Source organism: Haemorhous mexicanus, chromosome 24, assembly GCF_027477595.1.
Source record: "Haemorhous mexicanus isolate bHaeMex1 chromosome 24, bHaeMex1.pri, whole genome shotgun sequence".
In the NCBI taxonomy this organism is placed as follows: Eukaryota; Metazoa; Chordata; class Aves; order Passeriformes; family Fringillidae; genus Haemorhous; species Haemorhous mexicanus.
Window position 1 is genome coordinate 4,348,433 of NC_082364.1, and position 20,171 is coordinate 4,368,603.

Genomic DNA, 20,171 nt, shown 5'->3' on the forward strand with positions numbered 1-20,171 from the left:
TATGTCTGTCTGTTTATATGTTTAAAAATGACCCAGCTGTGACAAGCCAAGAGCTGACTGGTTTGAAAATGCAACTGTCAGATCATTTATTTCAAAGCAAAGAGGACTAAATTTCTAATAAAACATTTCCTAATACAAGAACCGAGCACTATATTTAAAATGCTATAAATGCAAAAGGTCAATTTATTAACAAAATAGGTACAAGTAGAACAATTAGAACCAATTCTAACATTTAAAAACAATTAAACTTCAGCCAGTTTAAATTTCAGTGGACTAGGAAATGAAAATGGGATGGTCACAGCTGAAAATAAAACAATTCAGGCATTTTTGCCTTGATCCCTGAGATTTCCCAAATACCTACAGGATGTGAAGGGCTTCAAAAGCAGCCACAGCTTCCTTCTCCTTCTCGTGCCTGCTCCACAAGGATTCCAGGGATGGGATTTGGGGGAGGCTGGGTCCAGCTGGAGCCCGGGGCAGAGCCTCCTTCACCTCCTGCTCCAACTGCCTCGCCAGGAAAGTCCTTGGTCGTGGAATGTTCTTGGCATATTCCAGAGCCTAAAGCAGGAAAACTGGGGGAAGTGAGCAGGAGAGAACCTGGCCAAGATTTCAAAAAAATCCCAAATATTTTCCCACTCTCCCCTGCCTAAATCCACTTCTGGTTTATTTCCTTTCTCCGAGGATATCTCTCTCAAGCCAAGGATATAAAGTCCCAGAGAATCACAAATTCTGATTTCTCTGCCACTCTCCCCTGCCTCAATCCACTTTTGGTTTACTCACTTTCTCTTTGATTGTTTCATAGTATCCTAAATACTATTTTTGTATAAAATAATAAATAAATATTATATATATATTTATATATAAATATTTTCCAAACATTTAGGTGGGTTGGGTAAGATATCTCTGAATTCCTGAGCTTGTTTCTGGCAGAATTCAATCCCAGATTCTTCAGGGGTGACTGCAACATAACCCAGCCCAAGATTTGCTTCCTGGCACCACTGGAAGCCACCTTAGACACTGAGGAATTGTTTTTATTTGGAAAAAGAAAGAACAACACAAATCTTTACATTTATAAACATTTTAACTTTTTTTTTTCAGTCTCATTGAGCTCTTGCCCTCAGGCAGGGAGTTTTGCAGGTTAACAGGATGAGCTCAGGTTCTCCTGCATAATGCACTTAATTATCAAAATTAAAAAGCAAAATGATGCCTGGAACATGGAACTGGAGAGGGAATGGAAAGAGTTTTACAGAAATGCTGGAGCTGCTCCAGCCTGGGTGGGTTTTGGTGCCTGTGTGCTGCAGGGATTTGGGAACACCTCATGTCTCCAGTGGAAGTTGAATAATCTCCTGGTGAAGTCCCCATAAAGAATCCAAACCCCTTTTTGCCACCCAAACAACACAGTTTTGTCTCTTAGTGGTTTAATTTTGGGAATAAACTGAGGAATTCTGATATTATTGAATTCCCAGCTTGGTCCTCAACCTGCAGTGCTCACCTGTCACCCTCAGGAACACCCTGGGAAGGGACTCAGCTCTTAAAGAATCCAAACCTCTTTTTGCCACCCAAACAACACAGTTTTGTCTCTTAGTGGTTTAATTTTGGGAATAAACTGAGGAATTCTGATATTCTTGAATTCCCAGCTTGGTCCTGGTCCTGCAGTGCTCACGTGTCACCCTCAGGAACACTTTGGGAAGGGACTCAGCTCTTACCTTCTGCCTGGCCACTGACACCTGGGGCTTTGCAGGCAGCCTCTGGAGCACAGTGATGTTCTTCATGTTATACTCCTTAATTTGCCTGGAATATTCCTTCTGCAGCTTTATCTTTTCTTTCTGAGAAAAGCAGAGCACAGGCCTGGAATTCAATGCTGGGGGGATCCATCAATGGAAGCCTTTCCCCACCAATATTCCATTTCCACCTCTGCTGCTCTTCAGCTGCCTTTGCCATTGATCCCTCCTCAGCACACAACAGGAAGCCCTGATAAATGGCACAGCTTTTTTTAGTTGCTTTTCCCTTTTAAGAGCTTTTCCCTGGACTGAATAGAGGATGGAGCTCAGCAGAAATGTGCCAGGTCCATCTTTATTCTGTCCTGAACAATCTGTCTCCATTTCACCAGAGTGCAGCCAGATATTTTCTCTGTTTACACAACTTGGAACCTTTGGTGGATCTTTACACTGGGAATGACAACTCAGCCTTGAGTGTGTCATTTCCTGATGTCCAATTAGCCCTGGTTAATTCCTATTTCTGGTTTTTAAAAATGAGAGGGTTAAATTATCCCCAGGACAGCTGTCTTTGCTTTTATTTGAATTTTCCTGTAGGATCTCCAGCTAGCCAAGGATATAAAGTCCCAGATAATCATAAATTAGATTTCTCTGCCTCTCTCCCCTGCCTAAATCCACTTTTGGTTTATTTCCTTACTCCAAGGATATCTCTCTCAAGCCAAGGATATAAAGTCCCAGAGAATCACAAATTCTGATTTCTCTGCCACACTCCCCTGCTTCAATCCACTTTTGGTTTACTCACTTTCTCTTTGATTGTTTCATAGTCAGGTCCAAGGCCTCCAAGCTTCATACTCAGATTGAGGCAGAATTTGGAGCCACCCAGCTGAAAACCAAAGAGCAAACAGATTTTCCTTGACATGATTCCACAGAGAGAATAATTCAAGGAGGTCTTGTAGTGGAAGGCTCAGGATTTCATTTGCAATCTCAGTCCCACCCCTGGCACATTTTAAAGAAGTGACCAGCAGGACTGAGGTAATGGGACACAGAATTTCCTTTGGGTCCAGGTGGGAAATTGCCAAATATCCCAATCACAGAGTGATGTTTTCTCAGTCAAAAATGACCTTTGAGTTTTATTGTGAAACAGCCTAAAGCCACTCCTTTGACTGTGGTTAGAATGAGGCTCCAAAGAAATATTGTGTGAGAGAAGCAGATAAAATTACCTGACTTTGGTGGCAAAAATCAGGCAAATGATGTCAGTGAGAACAACTTTGCCTTGTTCTGAAAGCTGAAAAATCCACATTTTTCTGCACAGCAAAGGCTTTCCAGGGGCAGGAGTGGTGGGTGATGCCATCCAACACTTCAGGACGTCACACAAAGACTCCAATGCCTCCATAATATTTTTATTCTCCTTCAAAGCCACATTTTTAGAAGGGAATTTTGCTTTAAAAACTTGTGAGTGAAGCTCGTTGTGATCAGCTCTGTGGTAATTCCAACCACAGAGTAAGGCAGGAACAGCAATTTCCATATGCAAATAAAATGGGCATTTCTTCAAAACACAGGTTCAAGTGAAATTAATTTGATGCACTGAGAAATTAATTTGAGAAATTATTTGATGCACTGAATTTCCTGTTTGAGGTTTCTTGGTGTCAGCTATCCCTGCTCTTACATGCTACAACTCACTAATTTTTAATTTGGGCTACAGTGAGGAGTCAAATTCTCTGTGTCCCACAAAATCAGGGGTTCCTCACTGGCTGCAATGAGAGCATTTGTTTATTAGGAAAAATTGGATTTTCCTGGCAGCACAACCAGTCTGGTTCTCTCTGCATTCCTCACATGTGGAGCGTGAGAAAACTGCTGCAGGCCTGGGACAAGAAACAATGGTTTGAACAGAAAGAGAAGGAGCTCTGCCCTTCAGCCCCCACCATAATCCTAATTCTTCTTAGAGGCACTCAGGCAGCAATGCCCCAAGTGCATGAAATCATTATTCCAGCTTAGTTTGTCTGCCCTGAGACCTGGAGCAAACCCCTCAAACACTGAATTTGTCACGGGCAGCTTTCTGCTGTGCCCCTAAGTGGTGACTCCAGGACAAGTGGGCATGCAGAGGAGACAGAAATCCAGGTTTTAATAAGGACCATCAGGAGCTTTGGGATGATGTTTGTGCTGTTGGATTCACAAATCCTGCAGATTTGGGGCTGGAATCCCTCGGAGAGCTGCACAAGAAAGGAGCGTGAGCAGGATAATGGATGGCTCACATCTGAGGCTGCCTGCTGCTCCTCACAAACAGCCCGACCCTGGTAAATTAAAATAATTTTATCTGAGGATCAATGACAGGACAAACCCTGCTCTGTGTGTCCCTGCAGCTAAACCAGACCGATCCCTTCGCTCTAAAATGATTTCAGTGAACCAAATGAACCAAAATGATTTCAGTGAACTCTGATCCAGGTGGATCCCTTTGCTCTAAAATGATCTCAGTGTCTATTTCTGCCTTTGTTCCATGATTTTTAATGCTCTGCTGTTTGTCCATGTGCTTGTACAACATTTCTCAGTCCCTATTTATAGGTTTTTTTAATTTGGATTATTAAGAAGAAATGTTAGAGGGGGAACAGAAATGTTAAACCACATCTATCTCCTCACCTTCTTGCTGACTTTGGGCTGGTTTTGCTTCTCCCTTTGCAGGAGTGACCCTTCTGAGCTGCTTCTTCTCATTTTCCTTGGATTTCCTTCAGCTTTTCCTGAATCTCCCTGGGAGCCCCTGTGCACCTGGGGCAGGGCAGGTGGGAACAAACCCCACAGCCAGGTGCCAGCAAAATCATCTTCAAAATCAGAAATTCTTGGCTGATGCTGCTCCTTGTCTATGAAATGGGAGATTCTACAAGCAGATGTTGGTGAGCTGTGAGGAAAACATGGAAAAGGCCTTCAAAAATGAGGGGGAAAGAGTAAAAATCTGAATTTACACACAGCAAACAACCTGAACAAGGGAGCAGGGAGATGGGAAGGTGAGGATTTCACAAGGAATGACTTTGCTGGCACCCAAGTGAATGGAAAATAAATGGGAAAAAAAAAAAAAAAAAAAACCAAAATGGGGAAATTTCAGCCTGATGCAAAGGTGATTGAAGCAAATGAAAGGTTTTGGATCAGGGTGCTGATACTGACAGAATTATTTGTTTATGTGAAATAAAACCTTCATTTTTTTAAAAATCAAGACAGGTGAAATTCTTCACAATTGAGGATTTTCCTGCTCTCCCCTTTAGGGACAGAACTGACTCAGGACATCCAACCTGCAAAGCCAATTTTGCAACAAACTCTAAATTTATGCCCAACGCCTTTTCCTATCCATATTTTAAACTTTCCCACCCAGCCTCCTAAAAGGAAACTTTCAATTGTGGAAATTTCCACCCCTGGAGGACAGAGCAGTCCTTTTCCAATGCCATATTTAAAAATCAACACCTATCACGAATCTTCAATGAGTACCAAATTCTAATGGCAGGTTTGTAGCAAAAAAAATGTATATTTTGGAGTTTAAATCATTTATTTGTTTATTTTCTGGGCATCACAGGGCTATGATAATATTATTTTACCACTTAAATCCTTACCACAAACTATTCTGATACCTGTGATCCTCGTGAATGTGATTTTTGAAATCTGGAAGTGGTGATTGATCCTTCACCCTTTCTTGAAAAATGGCATTAAATTCAGATAAAATATTCTCCAGTTCTGGATGTGCCTGGTCACTGCTGCTGTTATTCCTGGGAAAATGCTGCCCAGGGATGGCACTGGCTGGGAATCGCTGTGGAATTCCAGCTGCAGAGTCCTGCTGGTATTTCTTGTCCTCCTGACTGGGATATTCAGGATTTAAAACCTCTGGTGGGTAAAAATTCTGAAATATTGGGAGAAAATAGGCAGGCGTGGTGAGGATTGAATTGGGGAAATTATAAGAAGTCGGGTTCAGGGCTGAGCTGGGGTCCTGCCCCAGTGCAGGGGGGGCAGCCTGGAATCCTGGGGGGTGCTGGAGCCTCTGGATCCAGGGATTTGCTTCTCCTGCTGCTGCTGGGAGCTCCTGGCCGTCTCTGCTGGGCAGAGCTCTTGCACTGCGAGGCTGCGCGGGCTCTGCTCCGGCTCCCTGCGGGAACCTGGGCTGCTCCTGCAACAGCCACCACAGCTGGCTCAGTCCCCAGGGGATGTTTGGGAGACATTCAGGTGTAAATTCCATCACTCACACCAAAATCCCTCTGAGCTGCTGGATCTAACCCTGCCCATGGATTTAACCCCAAATGTGAATTTAAAGGAACCCTCAGTCCAGAACAGAGATGTAATTCAGGTGGTGCTGGGTGAATTCCCAGGGGAGATTGAGATATTCAGGTGTAAATTCCATCACTCACACCAAAATCCCTCTGAGCTGCTGGATCTAACCCTGCTCATGGTGGATTCAACCCAAAATTCAAACTTAAAGGCACCCACAGTCCAGAACAGAGCAGAGATGTCACTCTGGTGCTGCTGGGTGAATCCCCAGGGGAGATTGAGATATTCAGGTATAAATTCCATCACTCGCACCAAAATCCCTCTGAGCTGCTGGATCTAACCCTGCTCATGGATTTAACCCCAAATGTGAATTTAAAGGCACCCTCAGTCCAGAACAGAGATGTTACTCAGGTGCTGCTGGGTGAATCCCCAGGGGATGTTGGAGATATTCAGGCATAAATTCCATCATTCACACCAAAATCCCTCTGAGCTGCTGGATCTAACCCTGCTCATGGTGGATTCAACCCAAGATGTGAATTTAAAGGAACCCTCAGTCCAGAACAGAGCAGAGATGTCATTCAGGTGCTGCTGGGTAAATTCCCCAGGGGATGTTGGAGATATTCAGGTATAAATTCCATCACTCTCATCAAAATCCCTCTGAGCTGCCTGGATCTAACCCTGCTCATGGTGGATTCAACCCAAGATGTGAATTTAAAGGAACCCTCAGTCCAGAGCAGAGATGTTATTCAGGTGCTGCTGGGTGAGTTCCCCAGGGGATGTTGGAGACATTCAGGTATAAATTCCATCATTCACACCAAAATTCCTCTGAGCTGCTGGATCTAACCCTGCTCATGGATTTAACCCCAAATTCGAATTTAAATGCACCCTCAGTCCAGAACAGAGCAGGGATGTCACTCAGGTGCTGCTCAGTGAATAATTCTGCATCAAAACTTTGCTCCATGGCCTGAGACAAATTCTGCAGCACTGGACTATAAAATCAGGTCCTGGCAGGTGCAAACCAGGTGTGCTAAATGTGGATTTTATCTGCAGGAGGGGCCAAAATGGTGCCCTAAAGTGCTCAGATCCAACCCTGTGAATAACCCAGAGCTCTCTGTCAATCACCTGGAAAAATGCTCCAAAAATCAAATCAGTTCTTGATTTTTATGTGCCAAATTTCAGGGGAAAATGGCTTTGCACACCCTGTTAGACTGGCCCATGGCAGAGCAGCCTGATGCCAGTTAGAGAAATAACCTTATGTTATAGAAATGATAAAAAATTATAAATGATAAAAATAGAAATAATATTATATTATAGAAATGATAAAAATAATTATAAATTACACAGACAAATGTATATTATAGAAAGGATAGAATTATTAGAAATTATAAAAATATTATAGAAATGATAAAGGGTAATAACTACAAATTATAAACTATAATAGCTATAAATTATAAACTATAATAACTATAAATTATAAACTATAATAACTATAAATGGGATTAAAGAGGTGGGAAATGCACCCAGCTCCAGCCTGAATTAGCACAGGGCTGTGTTTGATGGTTTGGGAGGATTCTGAGAATTGATTTAGGAGATGATTTGATTGATAATCTAAAATGATAAATCAGTACAGGTTCTGTTGGATAGTTTGGGAGGATTCTGAGAATTTATTTAGGATATAATTTGGTTGATAACCTAAAATTATAAATCAGCATTTATTGAGTTTGATGGTTTGGGGCATTCTGAGAGAAAACTTATTTAGGAGATGATTTAGTTGATAATCTAAAATCATAAATTAGTGCATGGTTGTGTCTGAGATTTAGGGAAGATTGTGAGAACTTATTTAGGAGTTTATCTGGTTGATAATCTAAAATTATCAATCAGTACAGGGTTGAGTTTGATGGCTGGGAGAATTGAGAGGCAGAATTTATTTAGGAGATGATTTAGTTGATAATCTAAAATTCTAAATCAGTATTTATTGAGTTTGATGGTTTGGGAGGATTGTGAGAATTGATTTAGGAGATAATTTGGTTGATAACCTAAAATGATAAATCAGTACAGGTTCTGTTGGATGGTTTGGAAGGATTCTGAGAATTTATTTAGGGGATGATTTGGTTGATAATCTAAAGTTATAAATCAGTATATATTGAGTTTGATGATTTGGGAGGATTCTGAGAATTTATTTAGGAGATGATTTGGTTGATAATCTAAAATCATAAATTAGTAGAGGATTCTGTTCAATGGTTTGGGAGGATTGTGAGCCAGAATTTATTTAGGATATAATTTGGTTGAAAATCTAAAATGATAAACTAGTACAGGCTTCTCTTTGATGGACTGGGAGGATTCTGAGAATTTATTTAGGAGATGATTTGGCTGATAACCTAAAATTCTAAATCAGTATTGAGTTTGATGGTTTGGGAGGATTGTGAGAATTGATTTAGGATATAATTTAGTTGGTAATCTAAAATGATAAATCAGTACAGGTTCTGTTTGATGGTTTGGGAGGATTCTGAGAATTTATTTAGGGGATGATTTGGTTGATAACCTAAAATGATAAATTAGTATTTATTGAGTTTGATGAATTGGGATGATTCTAAGAACTTATTTAGGAGATGATGTGGTTGATAATCTAAATGAATTAGTTCTGTGTAGGTTCTTGATAACCTAAAATGATAAATCAGTATTTATTGAGTTTGATGGTTTGGGAGGATTCTGAGAATTTGTTTAGGAGATGCTTTGGTTGATAATCTAAAATTATCAATCAGTAGAGGGTTGAGTTTGATGGTTTGGGAGGATTGAGAGGCAGAACTTACTTAAGAGATTATTTAGTTGACAATCTAAAATTATAAATAGTACAGGCTTCTCTTTGATGGTTTGGGAGGATTCTGAGAATTTATTTAGGATATAATTTAGTTGATAATCTAAAATGATAAATCAGTACAGGTTCTGTTGGATGGTTTGGGAGGATTCTGAGAAATTATTTAGGATAAAATTTAGTAGATAATCTAAAATTATAAATCAGTATTTATTGAGTTTGATGGTTTGGGGGCATTCTGAGACAGAATTTATTTAGGAGATGATTTAGTTGATAATCTAAAATGATAAATTAGTAGAGGGTTGAGTTTGATGGTTTGGGAGGATTCTGAGAATTTATTTAGGAGATAATTTGGTTGATAATCTAAAATTATCAATCAGTACAGGGTTGAGTTTGATGGTTTGGGAAGAATCTGTGAATTTATTTAGGATATAATTTGGTTGATAATCTAAAATTATGAATCAGTACAGGGTTGAGTTTGACGGTTTGGGAGCATTCTGAGATAAAACTTATTTAGGATATGATTTAGTTGATAATCTAAAATTATAAATCAGTACAGGGAAGTGTTTGATGTTTTGGGAGGATTCTGTGAATTTATTTAGGATATAATTTTGTGGATAATCTAAAATGATAAATCAGTACATGGCTGTGTTTGATGGTTTGGGAGGATTCTGAGAATTTATTTAGGAGATAGTTTGGTTGATAATCTAAAATGATAAATCAGTACAGGGTTGAGTTTGATGGTTTGGGGGCATTCTGAGATAAAACTTATTTAGGATATCATTTTGTGGATAATCTAAAATGATAAATCAGTATTTATTGAGTTTGATGGTTTGGGAGGATTCTGAGAATTTATTTGGATGATTTGGTTCATTTTCTAGCTTGTGGCAATTAATTCACTCCCCATTAATTTTAGGGGACAAATCAGGCAGAAATGGTGAAGTTCTGGCTCAGAATTTCCCAAACCATCAAACACGACCATGTACTAGTTTGGAATTTGAAATCATCAAATAATCTAGATAATTTAGATTATCAAATAATCCCCTAAATAGACAATCAGAGATTCTGTGAGCTCAGAATTTCTTGGCATTCTGCTTTAAATTATTTTAGCCCATAAAGCACACATACATTAAATTACAATGCTCATCTATGGACAGATATTTCAGGATTTCTTGTCCGTAATAATTACTTTAAAAGCCACAAGATGACAGTTTAAACATCCAAATTCAGTGCTTTTATAGAGATATTTCAACTCATAAAATATTTATATATATAAAATATTAAAATAGATATTTATAATATGACTATAATTTAAATATAAATATGGACTATTTATATATTAAACTGGATTTCAATTTGAAAAATGTCAAATTCAAAATGCTCAATTCCACTGAATTTCAGTGATTAAATTCTCTCAAAAAGGAACCTTGAGCTGCTCTCCTTTTGGGTGCCATTTGTCTTCAGGCTTCATTCTCCCAGTCTGGGGTGCTGGGACATTCTGGAGTGGTTCCTCATCAACTACTGGAGGATCTGGGACCTAAAAACCAGAATGTTCATGGTCACAGCAATCAGGGGAAGATCTTAAAATCTTGGGGGAATCATGAGGAAATAAAAGTAAAATTAGAATTAAAATTAGAATTAAAATTAAAATTAAAATTAAAATTAAAACTAAAACTAAAACTAAAATTAAAATGCTGAATTTTGGCGGGATGGAATGGATGACAAGGAAATGGTTAAAAGGAAAAAAAAAAGAAGCAAAACCCAATTAAAGGGAGGGATGATTCCTTCTGCCTTTAAGAGGAATAAAATAAAGGAAAATTGTGCAGCACAGAAACTCTGAAATGTCTGAGCTGCTCCATGCCCAGGAGGAAATGCAGCTAATGACAGAAGAGCAGGCAGAAACATCCCTGGCCAGGCAATCACACCCCAGCCTCGGCAAGATGGGCTGGCAGGAGAAGCTGCACAAACACAATCACGGGGCTGAGAGGCACAGGGGGAGCTGCAGGAATGAAATCTGGGATTCCCAGAGCTCCCAACAAGGAGAGCTCCACACAACCACGGCTGCAGATTTATGTGGAGCAAGATTTTTTGGGTTGTGCACTGCACAGAGAGGAGTGATCCCCGTGTAAATAGAGCAAGAATTCATTTTTTTCTTGAAATAAACTTTTTTTAGTCTATAAACCTGCAGGAAATCCATTTTTTAGTTTTTGGTTTTTGTCCCAAACCATCCTGCTGAGTATTTTAGTGGGCAGGGTGACTGGGACAGGAATCTCTGCTCCACCCCAGAGTGGCAGTGGGAAAATATTCATGACCAAGGGAATCATCAACTGAAAAGCATCTGTGGGGACAAAAATGTGGGAAACTGAGCCTCTCACTTCGGGGGCAAGAGATTGGGGCAAAAGAGAAGTGGGCAGGGATTATTGCTGAATTTGTGGGTGAACTCATAGCTCCAAATCCAACATAAATCACCGGAAAGATTCGCAAGAAAATTAAAAAATGCCACGGAGGTTTTCCTGAGCTGTGGACTGACAGAGCTTTGCAGTGAATAAGATGTTTTTGGTGGAACCAACTGACTCAGTGCATGCATGGAGTGCTGGGCAGGTAAAACATACTTCTACATTATCTCTTTGAAAGAGGAACAGGACACAACCTCTGCCAGCAGTTTTTTTCCTTTTTTTCCCTTTTTTTTTTTTTTTTTTTGTGAACCATTCTATTAATACCAATCAAATTGAGCAAATGATCAAATGAAATTGCATTTTGAGAATCATAAGCTGTGTAATGCCTATTCTGTTAAATTGAGGCCCATAATTGCTTCTCCACTGAAAAGATACAACAAAGGCAGCAATCATGGCATGTCATTATCCCAGACTGCCAAACCAGCCTTTGCAGGGAGGACTTCAAAGCCTTGTGGTTCTCGAATTGCATTTGGCTGCTATTGTTGAAGCACAGGCAATCTTGATTAGGTGTTTACACCGAGGGAAGGCTCAGTGCACACAGAGTCTGAGTGCCTTGCTCTAGAGCCATTAAAAAATTGTACATTATGTTCCTGGCTTTGAAGTAAGGGGCTTGGAGGTAGGGAAGCAACTGGGATGAGCACAGCTGAGCTAGATTGGGCCGCTGCTTCTCCCTCTGCCTCGCTCTCTCTCTCTCAAAGAAACTCATCCTGGGGTTCTTTAGGAATCAGGCATAAAAACGCCTGTATAAAATGCTGTATGAATTAGGAAATGTACAGATCAGCCCGGGTTTGGGGCGTGCTCTGGTAAATCTGTAAATGTAAATCGTGCACAGCGAGGCTGGAAGTGTTTTAACTCAGTTCTGCACCAAGTCCTGCTGATTGTGGGGCCCTGGAAAATAAGATAGATAAAACTACTTAACATTTCAGATAAAACTCTGAAATGTTAAGCCTCGTGTTTTACCTGTGTAAGTAGTATAATTGCTAGATGTGATGATTGTTTAGTAATTAAAACAATTATTGTATAATCATAAGAAGAACAATGAGAAACTGTATGTTCCTAGCCTAAGGTGGCCATGCTTGGCTGAAATCTATGTATCCAATAGAACAATGTAAGTTTAATAATTAACATGAAAGTTATATAATGATAGCATATAAAAGCATATCCATCCCAAACCTATGTCAGAGTCAGATTTGGGTCTTTACCCCTGACACCCAGAGCTCTTCAATAAAAGCACCTGCATAGAATCATTTCTCATGATTATGTGTTCCTGAATGCTAACACTGCCCTCAGAGCAAACACGATTTCATTACACACCCCCAGCAGCCAGCAGATCAATAAATTCAGCTCCAGCCCTTGCAAAGCTCAGAACAATCCGTTTAGGGAAGCACAGCTGGATTGCTGACGTGGGGCACATCTGTTCCTTCACAGCCTGGGGGGTTTTGCACTTTTGGGTGGAGTTTTCCAGCTGGGGTGACCAAAGTTGGCTCCTGCACCACCACAAGGTTCCCCTCTGGCCTTTTTCACCCCTTCCAACAAGACTGAGCCGTGGATATCTGGTTAGGAATCTGTAAATGAACTGCCAATTAACAGGAAATTAATCAGGTCCAGGGGTGGCTGCCAGCAGGTGGTGATGCCCCTCGTGGAATCCCAGAATCATGGAATGCTTGGGTGGAAGGGACCTTGAAGCCCATCCTGTCCCACCCCCTGCCACGGGCAGGGACACCTTCCAGCAGCCCAGGCTGCTCCAAGCCCTGTCCTGGAACACTTCCAGGGATGGCAAGTCCACAACTTCCCAGGAACTTGTCAAGGCCAGGAACACACTTTCCTACCCCCGCTCTGCCTGCTGTGTCACCTCTCTGCTGTCCCCAAGGCCACTGCAGCAAGACAATCTTATCTCACAACCCTGACTTTCACTGACTCCTTTGCCTATTCCATATTTTTAAACAGTGTCTGCACAACAAAGCCCTGATCCCTGGCTCCAACACTTAGACAGAAAAGATTTCCAGAATTCCCTGAACAGCAAACATAATCATATCAACACAGCTCTAATTAGCATCCATCCACACTCATTATTTTTACCATCATCCAAATTAGAAGTGAAAAAAAAAACAAGTGCTCTTAATAGCTCTACTAGAAAAAAAAAATCCTGTCCATCATTCCTGGCACTGGAATGAAGGCAGAAAATTCCCTCTGGTGTTGTGTCAACTCTTCATTAGCCTTGGCAGAGGTGGCACTTGGAGCACAAGGTCACTGGAGCTTCCCAAGGTGAGAATTTTCTGTGTGGAGTGACTGAGTGACCCCCCCTCCCATTATGCATAATAAATAGCAAGGAAAAGCAATGAACTCGTTCCTAATGGTGCATTAGGAACTGTAATTACCCTGCCACAAGTTGGCTGAGACTGTGCACGGATAGAACTTCCAGAATGTGAATCAGTCAGAACTTCCAGAATGTGCACAGTCAGAACTTCCAGAATGGGACTCAGTCAGAACTTCCAGAATGTGCACAGTCAGAACTTCCAGAATGTGAATCAGTCAGAACTTCCAGAATGTGCACAGTCAGAACTTCCAGAATGTGAATCAGTCAGAACTTCCAGAATGTGCACAGTCAGAACTTCCAGAATGTGAATCAGTCAGAACTTACAGAATGTGCACAGTCAGAACTTCCAGAATGGGAATCAATCAGAACTTCCAGACAGAACTTCCAGACTGTGCACGGACAGAACTTCCAGAATGTGAATCAATCAGAACTTCCAGACAGAACTTCCAGACTGTGCACGGACAGAACTTCCAGACTGTGAATCAATCTGAACTTCCAGACTGTGCATGGTCAGAACTTTCAGACTCTGCACAGTCAGAACTTCCAGAATGTGCACGGTCAGAACTTCCAGACAGAACTTCCAGACTGTGCATGGTCAGAACTTCCAGACTGTGAATCAATCTGAACTTCCAGACTGTGCACAGTCAGAACTTCTTGTCAGCAATAATTACTTTAAAAGCCACAAGATGACACCTTTAAACATCCAAATGCAGTGTTTTTATAGATATATTTCATCTGAAAAAATTCTAAATGTCTAAATCCTACACTTATAAAATTTAAAATTCTAAAATTAGAAATTCAATGATTAAATTCTTTAAAAAAGGAAGTGAGAACTTCCAGAATGTGCATGGTCAAAACTTCCAGACTGTGCATGGTCAGAACTTCCAGGCACAAGTGCTGATGTCCAGAACCAGATTTGTCCTGGGATCCTGCCAGGCTGGGATCCTGCAGCCCATGGAAACCTCATGGAGCTGGAGCCAAGCACAGCCCAGGGGAAGCACGGAGCTGCTGCAGGGCTGGAGCCAGGCTGGGACACCTGGGGGGGCTCACCTGGAGAGGAGAAGCTCCAGGGAGAGCTCAGAGCCCTCCCAGGGCCTAGAGGGGCTCCAGGAGAGCTGGAGAGGGACTGGGGACAAGGATGGAGGGACAGGACCCAGGGAATGGCTCCCAGTGCCAGAGGGCAGGGCTGGGTGGGAGATTGGGAATTGGGAGGGTGGGGCGGGGCTGGGCTGGAATTCCCAGAGCTGCCCCTGGATCCCTGGCAGTGCCCAAGGCCAGACTGGGCAGGGTTTGGAGCAGTGAAGGTGTCCCTGCCATGGCAGGGGTGGCACTGGATGGGCCTTGAGGATCCTCCTGACCAACTCTGCATTTGCTCCATTGAGAAAATCTGGAATAAGGCACAGCAGAGAGAATCATGATCACACTTATGCTGATAACACTAACATTAACATGGTGACACGATCAAACTCATTATCCAACTCAAGCTGGCCAAGCAGAAAAAATGAGAGGCAGCACAAAAAGAGCCACTGCCAAGGAGTAGAGCAGATGCAAGGAAAGGAGCCAGAATTTCCTAAAGATCAAGATAAAAAGCCAGTTTGAGGTCTGTGACACTGCCCTGGCCAGGCACAGACAGCTGGAACGTGGCCACCACAGGGCTTGGGAGCAGCTGGAGATTTGTGCTCATCCCACAAAGGGTGAACAGGAAAAGATTTCTCCCTGGAAATGCAGAGCTGGCACTCACTTGCATGGTGGATTTCAAATCTGCTTCTCCCCTGCAAAGCTGGGAGCTCAACACCAGCCAGACCTAACCTGCAGAAACGAGGGAATTTATACATTTACCCACCTGCCCTTGGAGAACTTGCTGCTTTTTATTGTGCAGCTCAAGGTAGGAGTTCATCCTCCCTGACTGCAACCCCAAAGTCCGTTTATTTTTTTTCACAAAGTTTTTTTTGGCTCTTTGGGGTGGATCCTGTTGATTCTGAGGAGGGAAAGCATGGCCAGGATTATTTTTGGGATGAAATCCATCTGCAGGCTCCTCCCTTTTGGCTTGTGGCCCATCAGGTTTGTGGCTGGCCACGTCTGCTCCAGAAAAGCTGAATAATTCTGGCTCAAACTCTGGGAGTGAATCCTGGCTCTCTGCCTCCTGTTGATGATTTTCTGAGGAGCCATCACAATGGAGATAAAATGAATCCACTGAAAAGTCCCCACTGCCTCCTCCAAAAATTTGGGATGCCTCCTCAGCCTCCAAAAAATCTTCTCCCTTTTTTGCATTCTTCCAATGAGGATTGTACCTCAGGCTGAAGTATTTGTCCACAGGCAGTTTTTTCCTAATTTAAAAATAAAAACAACCAAAAAACCACAAATTATTTCTGCATAAATGGTACAAATTCTGGGTTATTTCAGTGTGCAAACAGATGTCCTGCTGTGGCCAAATGAATGATTCCAGGGCATTCAGTATGGCACCAGGATCAGAAGAGTTTTATCAAAGATTTTTTGGTAGAAAATTTAGGCAGGACTTGCTCTTCCTTTTTAATTTCCATCATCAGTGAATGATAAATGGGTCTAACACTCAGATCACAGTGGAACACAATCATTATCCTAAATTTGACATAGACATTTTTAAATCTTTGTACAATCAGCTGAAATGTGAAATGATCAATTGCATTGTTCTGTTGTCTCCTTAAAAATGACACAGTCTGCAAAAGGCAATTTGTGCTGTTCCTTCTTCAAAGGCTCTGCTGAGTGAAATAAAAGTGAAATTCCTGGTAAAATCAGTTTTCAAGTGTCCTTTCGAGACTGTCCAAACAAGAACAGCCCCCAGCTCTGTGTTCCTATTTTCTCTCCTCATTCCTGTGAAACATCTTGATGCTTCGGTTAAAAAACTCCTTCTAGAAAAGATTTTAAATCCCTTTTTATTAAAAACCAGGCTGTGATTAGATAAGAATAGTAAAACACAAATGGAAACTCTGTGTGCTTGACAATTTTTTAACAAGTGGCCAAATGATTGCTCTGAGTTACATTTGTCAGAAAGCAAAGCCAGATGCTCTGCCTTAAAAAATCCCCAATTGATCCAATTTCTGCTTTAAGATCTGATCCAATGGGAGGAAAAGCAACTGCAGGAGTCAAATCCATCCATGCAGGCTTCCAGGAGGTGTGCAGGTGGAAGGAATGGGGGAGAAAAAAGCTTTTAATGCAATTTTTTCTTCCCTGGGCCTGCACTTCAGCCCTACAGCCACTGAAACCTGGTGGATTCTTCAGCTCCTGCTACAGAAATCTGCTGGATTCCCCAGCCCGTGGCTTTATTAATGATATTAAAAAAACCCCAAATCATTTATTCACCATTTCTCAAGGAGCTCCATGCCTCTGCCTATATTTCTATTTATTTTTAACACAATTTTTTCTTCCCTGGGCCTGCACTGCAGCCCTACAGCCACTGAAACCTGGTGGATTCTTCAGCTCCTGCTACAGAAATCTGCTGGATTCCCCAGCTTGTGGCTTTATTAATGATATCAAAAACCCTCAAATCATTTATTCACTATTTCTCAAGGAGCTCCATGCCTCTGCCTGTATTTCTATTTATTTTTAACACAATTTTTTCTTCCCTGGGCCTGCAGCACAGCCCTGGTTTCTGGGTGGCTCTGCCAGAGAACATTTACAGCCACAGAAACCTGGTTGATTCTTCAGCTCCTGCTACAGAAATCTGCTGGATTCCCCAGCCTGTGGCTTTATTAATGATATCAAAAACCCTCAAATCATTTATTCACCATTTCTCAAGGAGCTCCATGCCTCTGCCTATATTTCTATTTATTTTTAACACAATTTTTTCTTCCCTGGGCCTGCACTGCAGCCCTACAGCCACTGAAACCTGGTGGATCCTTCAGCTCCTGCTACAGAAATCTGCTGGATTCCCCAGCCTGTGGCTTTATTAATGATATTAAAAAAAAACCCAAATCATTTATTCACCATTTCTCAAGGAGCTCCATGCCTCTGCCTGTATTTCTATTTATTTTTAACACAATTTTTTCTTCCCTGGGCCTGCACTGCAGCCCTACAGCCACTGAAACCTGGTGGATTCTTCAGCTCCTATTAAAGAAATCTGCTGGATTCCCCAGCCCGTGGCTTTATTAATGATATCAAAAACCCCCAAATCATTTATTCACCATTTCTCAAGGAGCTCCATGCCTCTGCCTATATTTCTATTTATTTTTAACACAATTTTTTCTTCCCTGGGCCTGCAGTGCAGCCCTACAGCCACTGAAACCTGGTGGATTCTTCAGCTCCTGTTACAGAAATCTGCTGGATTCCCCAGCCCGTGGCTTTATTAATGATATAAAAAACCCTCAAATCATTTATTCACCATTTCTCAAGGAGCTCCATGCCTCTGCCTGTATTTCAAGTGGCTCCAAACAACCAAATGATCAGTTTGTCTTTGCTCTCCAGGTGAGCGTGGCTGCCATGGTCTCCTGGAGCTGCCTTCCTCCAGGGAAAACCTCATCCTCCCCAGCTGGCAGGGGCTGCAGGCAAACAGCACGAGGTGAGGCTGCTCTGAAGTGAGTACAGAACTATGTGAGCTAATGGCAAGGACTGCAGTGGCAGGGGATAATGCTGAAGAGTCCCTTTGTGCTGAAATGTGTGCACAGAACCCGACTGCGGGACTGGGCTCGGGTCACCGCCCGGGGACAAAATGAGTGTGAAGAGCTCCTTCATCCCTCATCATCCCCAGACAAAAAGGGCACCTTTTATTCCTGCCCCCAGCTCCAGGGGGAGGCTGGATGGACTCCCTGCTCCTCAACAAAAGTGTGGTGAGCAGACAGCAGCTGCAGCATTTCCTCTTCAAATTCCGAGGTTGGTAATGGATGTAGAGAGGGGTTTCACATGTGTGTGCTGCGATATTTGCTCTGCTTAATGGACTGCACTGGAGTACTTACTGGGCTGAGTTCAAACAAAATAAAATCAAATTTCCATTTAATGAAGAGCCTCACATTCAGCACAGTATTCAGTCCAAAAAAATTACTAAAAATTAGAGCATGTTTCTAGTACAATTAACATCATTTGCACTCACAATAAAATATTCAATAACTGGCCATTTTGCTTGTTGAGGAGGTGAATAAAAGCATGCTATTAATCATTTAGCCTTCATTTGTTTGTCATTTTATTTTAAGTAGACTATTAAATTGAAACTGCACGTTGTTATTACTTGGGGTTTAATGTAATCCCTTTAAACTCAAGAATTATTCCCAATTTATCCAGGGTTAAACCTTCCATGCATATGACAGGATATTCAATTTTATTTTATGTACCCAGTTAATGCTTTCTGAAGGATGTTGAAATGTGGCCTTGAGGAACATCAGGTTAAAAGAGTCAGAATGATTCTACTCCACCCAAGTTTTTGCCTTACCTTCCACTGCCACAAATCTTGGGTTTCCCTTTCTTTTCTGTGTCGTTCTCAGCTCCTTCCTCTCCAGAACTCATCCCCTCCAAGCTGTCCCCATCCAAGCTGTCATCCTCCAGGATGTCCCCAGCCTCCTGCCCTGCCAGCTGGAGCTGCCTCTGCTTTTCCAGGCCCTCCCAGTCGGAATCCTGGGAATCCTCAGGGCTGGAGGCAGAGCTCCTCTGCCTTTCCCAGCTGGCAGCTTGGAACACGGGGGGCACCAGGGTTTTGGGGGGCACGTGGATGGTGGTGGTGGTGTGAGTGTGTGGGGAAGAGACTGAAATGTATTTCATGTTTGAAGGATTCATCCCCTGCTCTGCACTGGATCACACCAGCCCTGCATTCAGAGAACACAGAAAACATTTCAAAAATATTTAAAAGCTCTTTGGAGAACACAAAAAACATTTCAATAATATTTAAAAGCTGTTTGGAGAACACAGAAAACATTTCAATAATATTTAAAAGCTGCATTTTGTTTGGAAAACCCAAAAACATTTTAACAATATTTAAAAGCTGCATTTTGTTTGGAGAACCCAAAAAAATTTTAATAATATTTAAAAGCTGCATTTTGTTTGGAGAACACAGAAAACATTTCAATAATATTTAAAAGCTGCATTTTGTTTGGAGAACCCAAAAACATTTTAATAATATTTAAAAGCTGTTTGGAGAACCCAAAAAACATTTTAATAATATTTAAAAGCTGCATTTGAGTGCTCCCATTGGCTTAGGCTCAGAATTTGATCTTCTATTGTTCAAACAATTCTCTGTTCTCATCTGATTTTCCTTTATTCCCACTGATTTTCCTTTAAGCAATAATGCCAAGATCTCAGAGAATTTACTGCTATGAAATCTCCACTATTGGTGGTAATAAATAATGCAAAACCAGTTTCTGACAAAAAAAAAATTAATCTGTTATCTGTTAACTCTGAGAGTTAAAATGAATTTTTTTTTTTTTTTTGTTCTCTTCATGCAGCTTTAGACCCTGTGGCCCTGTAAAATCAGCAGAGGTTGTGACAGGGAGCACAGGGAGAGCTGCAGCTCTGCCTAAATTGGGATGAGAGGTTCTTTACACTCAGCTGAAGGGTGCAGAAGTCGTTTGCACAGCCAGATATTCCCCAGGTGAGGTGGGAGGGAGGAACAGGAGCGTTCTGTGCTGAGATCTCTGTGCTGAGATCTCTGTGCTGAGATCTCTGTGCTGAGATCT

General features: G+C 41.7%; 1 protein-coding gene across 1 annotated transcript; it reads right to left on the bottom strand.

Moving 5' to 3' along the window:
- Nucleotides 1–357: 357 nt before the first annotated feature.
- JHY (junctional cadherin complex regulator) lies at nt 358–19,281 on the bottom strand. Its single transcript, XM_059867358.1, has 8 exons — nt 18,935–19,281; nt 15,380–15,863; nt 10,190–10,300; nt 5,324–5,853; nt 4,347–4,602; nt 2,515–2,595; nt 1,704–1,823; nt 358–555 (listed from the first exon to the last, which is right to left on the bottom strand). The coding sequence occupies exons 1-8, from the start codon at nt 19,273–19,275 to the stop codon at nt 358–360; spliced, it is 2,121 nt and encodes a 706-aa protein (XP_059723341.1). The 5' UTR covers nt 19,276–19,281.
- Between the last annotated feature and the right edge of the window lie 890 nt (nt 19,282–20,171).

Bases quoted from the DNA above. Each gene is read 5' to 3' on its own strand.
- JHY (XM_059867358.1), bottom strand. From the start codon at position 19,275: ATGAATCCTTCAAACATGAAATACATTTCAGTCTCTTCCCCACACACT. The intron at 5,854-10,189 runs GTTCCTTTTTGA...TGGCTGTTGCAG, and splicing joins CAAAAGGAGAGCAGCTCAAG to GAGCAGCCCAGGTTCCCGCA. The intron at 4,603-5,323 runs GTATCAGAATAG...TTTTCCTCACAG, and splicing joins CACATTCACGAGGATCACAG to CTCACCAACATCTGCTTGTA.